Source organism: Notolepis coatsorum (genome assembly GCF_963971535.1).
Source record: "Notolepis coatsorum genome assembly, chromosome: 5".
Lineage (NCBI taxonomy): Eukaryota > Metazoa > Chordata > Actinopteri > Aulopiformes > Paralepididae > Notolepis > Notolepis coatsorum.
Window position 1 is genome coordinate 80,774,953 of NC_140169.1, and position 12,988 is coordinate 80,787,940.

Consider the following 12,988-nt stretch of genomic DNA (forward strand, 5'->3'; position numbering starts at 1 on the left):
CCAGCCTTGTACTACTAATTTATTTTCTGCCGTCAAAACCGGTTAGCCACAAATTTTCGCTCTTTTCCAGTCAAATCTATATTCGAGTCGTCATTAAAGCAATAGAATAATCGATTATTTGGGGATCGTCTTGCCAGTCGGGTTGGATAGAGCAAGGGCCACCCTCCCCCAGAAGTCTCCCTCCTCTGGACAATCCCACACCATAACACCTTAAATGTACCAGGTACATTCTGAGAGCATAGATCACAATTCGGACTAGGTACATATTTCATATGGTATCTCAACATTGGAGTATGGTATGCTCTTTTGAATGAATGAATGAATGAATGAATGAATGAATGAAAGATTTTTATTTTAGAACAAGTATAAAAAACTAAAATATATCTGTTCATTTGACATATACAAAAGATAATAAAAAAGACGACAAAGAGAGACGGATAAACAAATCATAGTTTACCCTGTTCGAAAAAGGAGTAGGAAGAAGTATACACTTTTTAAAATTCCTTTTTGATCTACTTTTTTTCTCCTTTTTCTGTGATTTTTCTCCCATCCCAATTTACCTCTCATGCCAATTCTCCCTCCCCTGATCGTTGCTCTCATGTGCCCCCCACTGGCCGGTTGTAGGGAGGATAGAAGCCTTGCATCACATGTCCCCTCCGATACATGTGGAGGCAGCCTGTCACATCTTTTCACCTGCCAGCGCGGACTCATTCTGGCTCACACTGCCCCTGCCATTTTTCCTGACTTTGCTGTGCAGGCGCCCCAACCAACCTGTAGGAGTCGCTGTTCACAATGACCAGACTACCACCCTTCGACTTCCCACCCGCTAACTAATTGAGTTAGTATGATGGCCGACCCAAGCCGGAGGCAACGCAGACAGCCGGATTCGAACCCGGAGCCTCTTGCTTTGGTGACGAGCGCAATGTCCGCTGCGCCACCCAGCCGCCTGCTAATAAACATTTTAAATCATTTTAATAAACTTGGCAACACTGCTCAACGCGCTTGTCTTCCGGCTTTGGCTGCTATCACAGCGCAGGCGCACTAGGTAGCCAAAGCCGGAAGAAAAGCTTTTGACGAACAACACCATTTACCCTTAGCTGCCAGATATGTATTCCTCCTGCAGACTTGTTGAACACAATTTGTAAGTCTCTCTCTCTTTGCATAAAAGCGTCAGCTAAATTCCTACATGCAAATGTAAATGCATGCGTCGCACACAAAAATGTGCCATGCATAGCCCACGGCAGCAGTCCTGTGTGGAACAAGAACCATGATACAATAACACAGACGGTAAACAAGCAGCTATGGCTTAACCCAGGGGTCGGCAACCTGCGGCTACGGGTTTTTTTTTCTTTTATTTTGGAGATCAATGTCATACTGTGACACTGAAATGAAAAAATATTTCATCAACTAAAATATTTAGTCTTTAGACCTGCAGCTCCGTTGAGGCAAGCCAGGCCAACGTTTCATCGTCCAGTTCCATCAGATCGCGTTCTCCATACGGTGGCCGGTGATTGGGGCAACTGGTGATGATATGTTCCACAGTCTGTGCAGGGGCTCCACACTCGCATGAGGCACTGTCCTTGAGGCCCCACCTCTTCATTGAGGCACCGTAGCGTCCGACGCCAGTCCTTAGGCGGTTGAGGGTTGTCCACTGCTTCCGGGGCAAGTCCTGACCAGGGACGTCCAGAGGTGAAGAGGTGCAGCCTGGATGGTTCTGCTGACCTCCACTGGTCCCTCCATCTAGTCCTGACCCAGGAGGCCTTGGACGTGTCGGATGGTGTTGTGTGGAGTAGCCTGTAGGCTTGCATGGAAAAGGGGTGTCGTGACTTTAGGCGCACACGTCGTGGTGTCTCTGTGGTGGTTTTGTGAAGGAGGTGGGATGCACTGATCTGTGCCTTGCGGGAAAGGGCCAGTGTGGCTGCTTCTCGTCTGATGGTAGCCGGGGCAATACCAGCGAGTACGGGCAGTTGGTTTACCGGTGTGGCTTGTAGGCAACCAGAGACTGTCCGCAGGACGCTGTTGAGAACAACATCCAGCTTCTTCACGTGGGTCCTACGGCACCAGACCGGGGCGCAGTACTCGGCGGCAGAGAACACCAGGGCCAGTGAGGAGATGCGCAGTGTCTTTGTTGAGGCTCCCCATGTGGTGTCGGCTAGTCGTCGTATCAGCGCGGCACGGGCAGTTGTTTTTCCCCTGGCACCTTCCAGGTAGGGCTGGGCGATAAAACGATAACGATAACTATTGCGATAAATTATTTCCTCGAAATAAACATGAAACGTGGTCGCAAAGTTTCGATATATCGATTTTCCAAGCTTGGATATGAGTAGGGATGGGACGATGGGTACCTTTCACATTTGAACCGGTACCTGTGAATCGATACCGGTACCCAACGGTACCTTTTTTCGGTACTTTAGTCTCAAGAAATTTTATTTACCTACCTCAGTCGTAAAAAAAAGAAAATCCAAACTTCAAATAACTACAATTTTGACAGTTTTCGGCTTGTCATTGCTCCGACTGCTTTGTTGTTGAATCAAGTAAAATCCTAGGTAAGCATATATTGTGCGTGTGAACGTTGACATGAAAAGAAAAAAGTAAAAAAAAAATAATAATAAAAAAGATTTTTTATTTTAATTTTTTTTTCGGTTTCTCACTTGATTCGATACTCGGTAGTACCGACGTGTTTCGGTTTGGTGCCTCAAAAGTACCGAATTCGGTACCCATCCCTAGATATGAGCACACGCACTAACAACCAATCAGTGAAGGAGATGGCCGACAGCGGAAGGAGACGTAGAGAGGTATGACTCAAGTAGTAAACAAGGCTGGCTAGGATAATTAGCTTGCACGGTGCTATTTTATAGTTTACCTGCCGAGTTGGTGTGTGTTTTGAATTCTGAGGGTAACGGTTATAGTAGTGTGGGGTATACGGTGGACGTCGTTGCAATGTATTGGGGCGGAACAGAGTATTTTATGGTCATATTTAGTACATTGTCATGGGATACACCGCTTGCTCTAGCTAACTGCTAACGTGCGCGGACTGATAACGACATCAACTCGAGACATTCGCAGCAGCAAAACAAGTCTATTAATAGCCCGTCCATCGGCGCCGGGCATAAGAAGTTAATTAAACTTGACAGACATTATATCGAAGATAATTATCGATATCGAGTTATATGAAAATAATTTAATAATTTTATCGCGATAACGTTTTTGGCCATATCGCCCAGCCCTACTTCCAGGTGTTGTTTGAATGACAGTGTTCTGTCAAGCTTCACACCAAGGTATGTGGGGGTATGTTGGTACTGTAGCCGGACGTTATCCACCATGACGCTCATCTCACGGGTCGCTTCCCTGTTGTTAAGGTGGAACATTGTAGACATTGTCTGAGCTTGAGACGCCAGTTCCTCAGGTATGAAGACAGGATTTTCATATCTTCAGTGAGGCCCTCTTCGGCTGCTTCCCAAGTTGGCTTGCTGAGTAGGATGGCCAGGTCGTCTGCATAGCCATACTGCTTTGATTGAGTTGCAGGCAGGTCGTATATGTAGATGTTAAACAGCATCTGTGCCAGCACTGAGCCCTGTGGGACGCCATTCCTAAGTTTCCTCACTCTGCTGCATTGGCCGTTGCTGGTGTGTAGCCGGAAACTGCGGTTGCTCAGTATCTCCATGATGAAGCTCACCATGTGCTTGTCTGGGATAGTTTCCAGAAGCTTCATGTGGAGACCACGCAGCCATACAGTGTCATATGCGGCTGTGAGATCCAGAAATACAGTGCCAACCTTCTCACCTGCCTGGAAGCTGTCCTCTATGTCTTGGCACAAGAGGATCACCTGGTCTGCCGTAGACCTACCACTTCGAAAGCCAGCTTGTTCTTTGGGCAGCTGGGGGTCGATCACTGGGTTGAGACGTGAGTGGAGGAGGCGTTCCAGGAGCTTGAAAGGCACACATAGTAGTGAGATGGGCCGGTATCCCTTGGGGTCGTCGCTAGGCTTATTCGGCTTCTACATCACCTTGGCTCGGCTCCAGATCTTTGGCAGCCTCACGCAGCGGAAACACATGGAGAGGAAGGAGCACAGCCAGTCGGTTGCCTTCTTGCCTTGGTGTTTAATGTATTCCGGGTGGATGTTGTCAACGCCTGGTGCCTTACTGGTTTTCAGCCGTCTGATGGCCTGCTCGACTTCTTGTGCTGTGAAATCGTGGCATAGGTTGGAGTCGCATCCCATCGCCCTGTGCAGCTCATGGACTCTTGCCGATGTTGTTCTGGCGAAGTCCTTGTCTGCATTTGGGAAGCGGCCGTTGCTCAGCAGTAGCGATGCGATGGAGTTTGCCGTGATGGGACACTGTGCTGTGGTTGTCGACCTGCCTGTCAGCTTGTTCATGGTCTGCCACGCCTTTCGGCTGGAGTGTGTGAAGGCGATAGATTCCACTGTCTCTGTCCATCTTCAAGTCAAGTCAAGAGTTTTAATTGTCACAGCATACAGGTATACAATGAAATGCGGGTGGTCTTGCCCGCGACGATGTGCAATACAGTGGTACAACATATAATAGAATCCAATAAAAATACAGTGGTACAACATATAATAGAATCCAATAAAAAAAAAAACATTGTGCAATAAACAGGTAACATGGTGTGACATCTCGGTATCTGTACATAGTATTTACAGAGCATATAGGACATGCTAGGTAGCTTTAGTAGTGCAATACACTGTTCCTGTTATACTAATTTAAAGTGGCCTTTCCTCTTGGCCATAAGAGTGCGTGTGTGCGGCATGAGTGTTAAAGTGGCTGCTAGTGTGTGAGCGTGCACAGCGTGCGTGTCGTGTGTGTGCTTGTGTGTGTGCTTGTGTGTGCTTGTGTGTGGATAGTTCAGTCTTTGTCTTTCAATCTTTGCCTTCGACTAACAATGCAGGCTTACCTGTATGCCTGATAGGGATGGGTACCGAATTCGGTACTTTTGAGGCACCGAACCGAAACACGTCGGTACTACCGAGTATCGAATCAAGTGAGAAACCAAAAAAAGAAAAAAAAATTGTATTTTTTTTTTTTACGTTTTTTTTTTTACTTTTTTTTTCTTCATGTCAACGTTCACACGCACAATATATGCTTACCTAGGATTTGACTTGATTCAACAACAAAGCAGTCGGAGCAATGACAAGCCGAAAACTGTCGAAATTGTAGTTATTTGAAGTTTGGATTTTTTTTTTTTTTTACGACTGAGGTAGGTAAATTACATTTCTTGAGACTAAAGTACTGAAAAAAGGTACCGTTGGGTACCGGTATCGATTCACAGGTACCGGTATCTGTTCAAATGTGAAAGGTACCCATCCCTAATGCCTGATATGTGGTGCATAATATGCGAAAAGTGAAAAATTTACTTTTTATTTTATAGATTTCACAAATAAGGGAAGGACTCAAATATACCTGAATAGTTCAGGGTTTTATTTCAAAGTAGGTCTACAGACACCAGTGTTTTGTCTCCTCTTCTGTGTTTTATTTAAAAATAGGTCTACACAGCCAGTATTCTTTCTCCTCTTCATAAGAGTTTGAGGTTTTCCTTTGTTATAACAGGTAAAAACAGCAATAAAAAGTCAACATTTTTCTTCTTGTTGCTTTATAATTCCATTACTGCAACAAACTGTGTGCTATAAGTATAAAGTATAATAAATCGCAAATTACTTTGGGTATGCAATTGTCAGGCGTTTTATGCTAAATGTGGGGTATGCTTGGGGATATATAAAATGTTATACACTTATCTTCATTTTAAGGGTAAATAGGTTGTGCGGCTCCCTGAGCATTTTATTTTGTGGGATTGGGGGGGGGGGGGGGGGGGGGGCGGCGGCGGCGGCTAAGTTAACAATATACTCGTTATCACCATACATAAAGATTTTCCGGGAGTAAATATGTGATATCTTAGTCATAACCATAGTTGCAAGACGTTATAATGAAAGGTCTCGTTATCTTGCATTGTTTCTACATACCGTAAGCAAGCACACGTTAAATTCCTTAGCGACCCATGTTACCAACAGACTGCACAGCGCGCACATTCGAGACACACAGATATAAAACCAGTCATACGGAACGTATAACGGAGGCTGAAATTAGACCAATGTGACTCACAAACTCACGACGGTAGTACACAACTACCGTACACATACAGACGCACAAAATTGAATCTGCATCAATTAACTGATAATCAAAACCCAGCTTAAGCCGTTAAACCCCTGCCAATACGCACATACAACATACACTCCCGGCATTAGGGCTGTACCGAATGTCATTTTTTAACATTCGAAGCTTCGATTGAAGTATTCGAACGAAGCTTCGAATGTCTATAAAAAAATATTTACGTACAAAAAAATTTAATATTTAAAAAAGTATTATTATTTTTTTAAACTAAATCCTCAATTTGAATAAAGTTATTAATCTGATTAAATGAGTCTTTTACTTTTATTAAATCAACTTTCTTTAATGAATATAACTCATCAGTTTCGTCAACATAAATAATCCAATAAGGGCATGGTTAGTATGAAAGTGATGGTGACGTCTTATAGTATAATATTATAATATTAGTGTAACCTAATCTTTAACTGCAACTGTGAAGAAAACCCCCATTGGTTTAAACTGATTGAAAAAAATATATAAATTTTTTTTTATAAAAAATTCGAATGTTGATTTAGAATTCGAATGTCAACATTATGATCGAAGCTTCGAAGCATTCGGTACAGCCCTACCCGGCATTCATAACTCGGGACAATTATATTATTATTATTAACATCCCGCATTCGAAGAAAAGATATCCGGACCCTCATACGTTCATCTTCCATACGCTTAACCATAACATAACTGACTTACCCAAACAACGTGTTCCCGGGTCCACATTCACGCACGAATCCGTACTCTCAAAACTTTAGAAAAACATTTCGATACCCGAATCCACAATCATCCGATGTCTGGAAGTTGACCCATGGTCCATTCTACTTTAATAAACGGACCGCCACCGGTCCATAACCGCATTCTATAGAAGAATAAGTCTTTATTTGTCGTGCAGATTAATACACACATGCGAGATGGAAGACCGACAGGAACACACGCGTGGCGTCATCCTGCTCTGCTGACAGAGAGGGAGAGCTGCCCTCTGCTGGCGCATGCTGTGCACTACAACCAACCAGCCGTCCCTGTTAAAACACTGTCAGTGTAATATAAAGAAACGCATCTGTGATTTGGCGCACAGTCTGTGACATCACAGTATTGAAATACCCTGATGTACCGTAATACCGTCATACCGCCCAAGCCTACTGGGCAGCTACTAGTGGTCAACAGACTGTGGTTGTACTGGGCAGCTACTAGTGGTCAACAGTGTCAGACTGTGGTTGTACTGGGCAGCTTCTAGTGGTCAACAGTGTCGGACTGTGGTTGTACTGGGCAGCTTCTAGTGGTCAACAGTGTCAGACTGTGGTTGTACTGGGCAGCTTCTAGTGGTCAACAGTGTCAGACTGTGGTTGTATAGAAGCGGGCTGAAAAATCGATTATCTTATTTCCTGATCGCACACACACATACACACATATGGGACACACTGAGATATAGGTGAAAAAACTCTGATTATCCCAAGACTGGTAAAATAGATTCCTTACCTCAGATCAGATGTTCTCCAAAAACATTATTCCAATTCCTTTTCGCCATTCCAAATATCGATCGCGTTTATTGATCCAACGCTGGGTACTGGAAACGCATAATCCGCGCTGTTCTGAGGGTGGGCAATGACTGGGATTGTCTCCGGTTACATGCCTGACAAGTAAAATGTGGAATCCGGACTCTTTTTTTCCCATCCATTTCATTCAGTCTAATCCAATGGGTGCAATACCATCCTGAGAGACGATAGGGGGCGGTATTTTCCCTGTTCGAGCTCAGATAGATCCCCACTGGTAACGTGAGGCTAGATTGATGAAAAATTTATGGAAATCGATGATAAAAAAAATAACGATTAAATAACGAGATTTCTCGTTCTTGGCACTCAAAGTGTTAATAGGTTGGATGTGGTGATCCTCTCCATAACAAATGTTTTTCAGTATTTTAAATTAACAGAAAAGCTGGAATTGAGCACAACCCTGGTGCTCAGTAGATATACTCTTGAGTAAACAAACAGAGTAAATAGTAGTTGTTATTATTATTAAGGCTGAGACCACTTATCGATAACTGCGTGAAATCGATAAGTGGCGTCACTTATCGATTTTTTTGCATGCGTAAAAAAAAAAGTTTTAAATACTTTTTTCTTAAAAGAAAAAAAAAGAGATTTAACGTTACAAACTATTATTTAACGTTACACACGAACTAACGTTAAATAATAAAAATAATTCTTTTTTAAGAAATGCATTTTTTTACATGCAAAATAATAATAAAAATATCTTTATCGATAGTTTTGTCCTGATTTATCGATTCTTCCAAATGGCTTGTTGTCTCAGCCTTAGTTATTATTAATACATGTCTTGTTTCCCCTCTCCACCTTTTAGTGGATTCTGATGATGCTGTAGCCGTTGAAGCTCCTGGAAGCCTCACCTTAGAAAGCGACTTCCTTCTGGGACAAGACCTTGAGTTCGGTGATCCTGATCATGACAACAAGATCCTAGGCCTGGAAAAATTCTCAGGTTTGTGATGAATGTTTTTATCATTAACAGTCAAGTCAAGTCAAGAGTTTAATTTGTCACGGCATACAAGCATACAGCGAAATGCGGGAGGTCATGCCCGCAGCAGAGCATGTGAGCGGAGCGGGTGGATTTTGAAGTGAGCGCGGAGTGGGCTTTAACACTTTCTTCGCCAGGCTTATGTACTAGGGATGCATTATGGAAAAATATATGATTATGGCTAAACTTAACTTAAATAATAAATAATCACTATTATGGGTCTTTTTGTATCACAAACAGTACTGTGTTTGCAAATCTGGTAAGTCATAAATGTATAGATGTAGCAGTACTGTCTATCTGTATGTCATGTATGTCATATATGTCCTGATGAATTGAAAATGGGGGACCCTGATGTAAACAAGACGAAAGTCTTTCTCTGGTCTGCATCCCCTTAACAATTGTGTGTATTGAGCTGTACTGTATTGTACCCATTCTGCAATCTGTTAATACAGTTTTCAATCAATCAATCAATCAGAGAGAGAGAGAAAGAGAGAGAGAGAAAGAGAGAGAGAGAGAGGCGGACATCTGTGCTCTACTGAGCACACCTTTCTAGTCTCCAGATGATTTTGGCACAGTAGACAGCGTCAATGTGAGAGAAACAATCCCTCCCCCTCTCGCTCTGAATAATATGCATATTAGATCACTCAGTGATATATATAGTAAATAAGGATAAATGTTAAAGACGCATTTATTGGACTTGTTGCGCGCGGAGTTTACATACTGTAGAAACAGCGCGACTCCCGAGGAGATGCATTGCTCCCGAGTCCCAAGAGGAGTATCACGCAGGACTGAAGAGCTCACAGCGCGCATGTAATGAATCCGCGTTTTGATGACATCATCACAACAACACGCGTTAGGTTGCTTCTGTTTCGGTGATATATTTTCGGTGAAAAAACTCTTTCGGCCGAAAGCCGAAAGGCCATTTTTGGCCATTTTCGGCCGAAAACTTTCGGTGGCCGAATTTTCGGTGCACCCCTATTATGTACATCATTATACCCCTCTCTGCCAGCTCTATTTGTCTATGGAGAAGTTCCCCTTCTTTGCAGGGCTATAACTTTTTAAATTGTATTGCTAAATTGACATTACTATGGCCCATTCAACGTCAATTATCCATCGTTCAGGACGTAGGAACGTTATACTTTTTCATTCACATATTCATACTAAAATACGGTCTAAAGTATAAGTATGTTTTTATCGTTTTCTGCAGCTTTCTCCAGAACGTGATTTATAGCCCTAAATGCATTATATTGATGATCAAATACAGTTTGATAGCGATCTGTGCGAGATAAAAAATTTCAAATGGACGTGCTTCTAGAAGTTACTACGTATGATCTGATGATGACCGGATGGGGGGGGGGGGGTCGTTTATAATTCCGTGGCCAACGTTAGATGATTCATCTAGTGTGGGTGATATGATCATTAGAGCAGTTAGTATCGAACACGTTAAAAAAAAACGCTGAAACTCACCGTAGCGTTGGGCGATGAGCGTGGAGCAGAAATATTCCTATTATGGGATGTTGAAATATGCGATCCATCTCCAGGTTGTATAATAGTATATACGTCCAAATCATGTTGTTTATCGAGTTATTGGTAACGGATTGCTATCCATTGTGTCTAGCTCGAGTCCCGGGACTATTAGCGAGTGATCGGACCGAATTGGAATGAGCACCAGCTTCCGTTTCCGGTTTCCGGTTTGGGCGATCCGCCGATCGGCCACCAGATGGCGCTCTTGAACCGTTGGAGAGTTGAGAGGGGATCAACAGTAGATCTCAAGTCTCCGGGGGAGAAATATGATTGCGATCACAGATTTTTGAAATAATGATCTCAATGACGTGTTACGGCGTCATTGGCAGAATTAGCATGGCGGGGAATGACAAGTTTAGGCGTCTCTGGCAGAGAAAGTGTTAAAATGGGTCAGAGTGACTCTGGAGCGAGAGCTCTCCTCCGAGCTAATCATAATTATCGGCCGATATCGGCATTAAAATATGATATCGGAAAATATCGGTATCGGTCTAAAAAAAGATATATATATTTTTTTTTACATTTCTATAACCTTTATTTACCCAGACAAGCAAGTAAGAACAAATTCTAATTTTATTTATTGTCAAAAGTATGCATAATGTTGTGTTAATTCCACAACAAGAGATATGTAATGTTAATTACCTGAAATTATTCCATTTTTTGGGGGGGGCAACCCTGCATATAACGGTATCGGTTGATATCGGTATCGGAAATTAAGAGTTGGACAATATCGGTATATCGGTAAAAAAGCCAATATCGAGCATCCCTAATTATAAGTTATTGACGGATTGTGAATTTTCTGATTCAAATTATATTTATTTGGAAAAATAAATACAGTCACTTTATCAGTCGAAACTGTTGTCTTGGCTTTGTTTTGTTCATAGTAGTAACACTCATGTCATGATAAATCTGGTTAGGTCAAAACTACAGGAATATACATTTAAAAAAAAATTGTATAATACAATAAATATCGGTATCGGCCTTGAGGAGCATAAAGTTCGGTATCGGGGTAAAAAAATCAATATCGTGCACCCCTAATAAGAATACGACATAACCGTTATAATGTACATAAAGTTTACAAAAAGCATGGTAAAGACATGCTAAGGTCAGGGCTCTACGCACATGTGCTCCTAAATGAAAAAATTTAGGAGCACACAAAAATATTTAGGAGCACAGTGAAAATATTTCAAGTAACAGTTTTTTTTTCTTTTTTCAAAAATAAATGTATATTTGTACTGTTCGTGCGTGCAAACGGGACACACATCTGTGCAATAGCACATACCACCAAAGTCACTGGCCCACTGTGTGTGTATCTGCGTGTGCAAACGGGAATGGGACACAGACATTTGAACTATTAAGTGATTAATGCCTACTGTGGCAAAGTTGTAGCCAACAACTAGGCCTAATAAAAAAGGCAGTGACTTTGAACAAAAAGGAGACACTGGCATTACCACCAGGGCCATCAGTAGAAGGGACTGTAAGGTGCCTTTTCGGTATACTATCTTTGCTAAAACTGTGTTCTGTTAAAGGTGGTAACTACTGGAATAGCCTACAGGTTGTGATTAGAGAGTGCCCCACATACTCAATGTTCAAGACTCATCTTAAACTGCATCTTAACACTTTGAGTGCCACGCCGGGGTTTCCTTTTTACTAGGGGTGCACCGATATGAAAATTGGCCACCGATACCGATACCGATTGTTCAACTAACACAATCGGCCGATACCGATACCGATACCGATACGATACTTGTGGCAAAAAATAAGTATTTGTAATTTTTTTTAATTTTTTTTTAATTTTTTTAATGAAACTACTGTATATTTGTATGTTTGTATTTGTAGGCCTCTTTACTTACTTAAAAAAAGGAAACATCAAGAAATATGTTTATGGTATCCTTATCCCTCTCCCAGTATCGTCTGGCGGCCTGCAGAGGGATACTATTTTCTCAACCAGAGCTTTCAACCAATGCAATGGAACCATTCTGGCGGCCTGCAGCGGGATACTATTCTCTCAACCAGAGCTTTCAACCAATGCAATGGAACCATTTTGATTGACAGTCGATTCGGCCAATTACGCCACACCGCTAGCTAGAGCTGCCGCGATTACCGCATTACCGCGGTATCGCTGTTACATCACGGCCACCGCAGAGTAGGCTGAATACCGCGTCACCGCTGTTTTTTATAATAATAATAATAAATTACCCTCCTCTCGTTGGGCTTGCGGCTCTGCAGATATACCCTACTCATCTATCGAGGTTCCAAGCGACCCTATTGGGTACCAGAAAAGTCACGTGAAACATTGCAGACCACTGATTGGTCAGAAGAGAGACGCGTCACACGTTGTAGCGTCATGCAGTGTGTTACCACCAATCGGCAAGCGCGTATTAGGTTTTTACTTCCTGAATGTCAGATCATCACAACACGGCTAATAACGTTAGCTTTAACTCTCCGCCGGAGTGGACTACGATCGCTCCTAAGGAGTACTAAACGAGACATAATGATTTTACTGTCTGCAACGAATGTTATAATAAAAGCCCTTCGTTCTATACACTTGTCTGATTGAAAATGTTATTAACAGACCGCAGAATGGGACAACTCAGCACGCTCTGAGCAAAGAAAGGAACTGAGATATGAATAGAGTATTGCTTGCCTTGCTATTGTCCGGTAAATACGCTGATGTTATTGAACGTATAACTATATAATGTTAATGCCACAAAACGAATGCCTTTATTATAAAGTAGTAACTTTATAGTAATAATAATAAGAAAGGGTCGGGGGGGGTAACCAGCCCTGCC

The 12,988-nt window shown here is 42.4% G+C and overlaps 1 protein-coding gene across 1 annotated transcript in view; it reads left to right on the top strand.

Moving 5' to 3' along the window:
• The window catches only part of znf513a (zinc finger protein 513a), a gene marked incomplete at its 3' end in the record, with an annotated part of 85,757 nt that overhangs the window by 39,713 nt on the left and 33,056 nt on the right, over positions 1-12,988 (top strand). Inside the window, exon 3 of the mRNA XM_084314155.1 lies at positions 8,505-8,639. Within this exon, the coding sequence (XP_084170281.1) occupies positions 8,505-8,639 (135 nt within the window). The remainder of the gene's footprint in view (positions 1-8,504; positions 8,640-12,988) is intronic.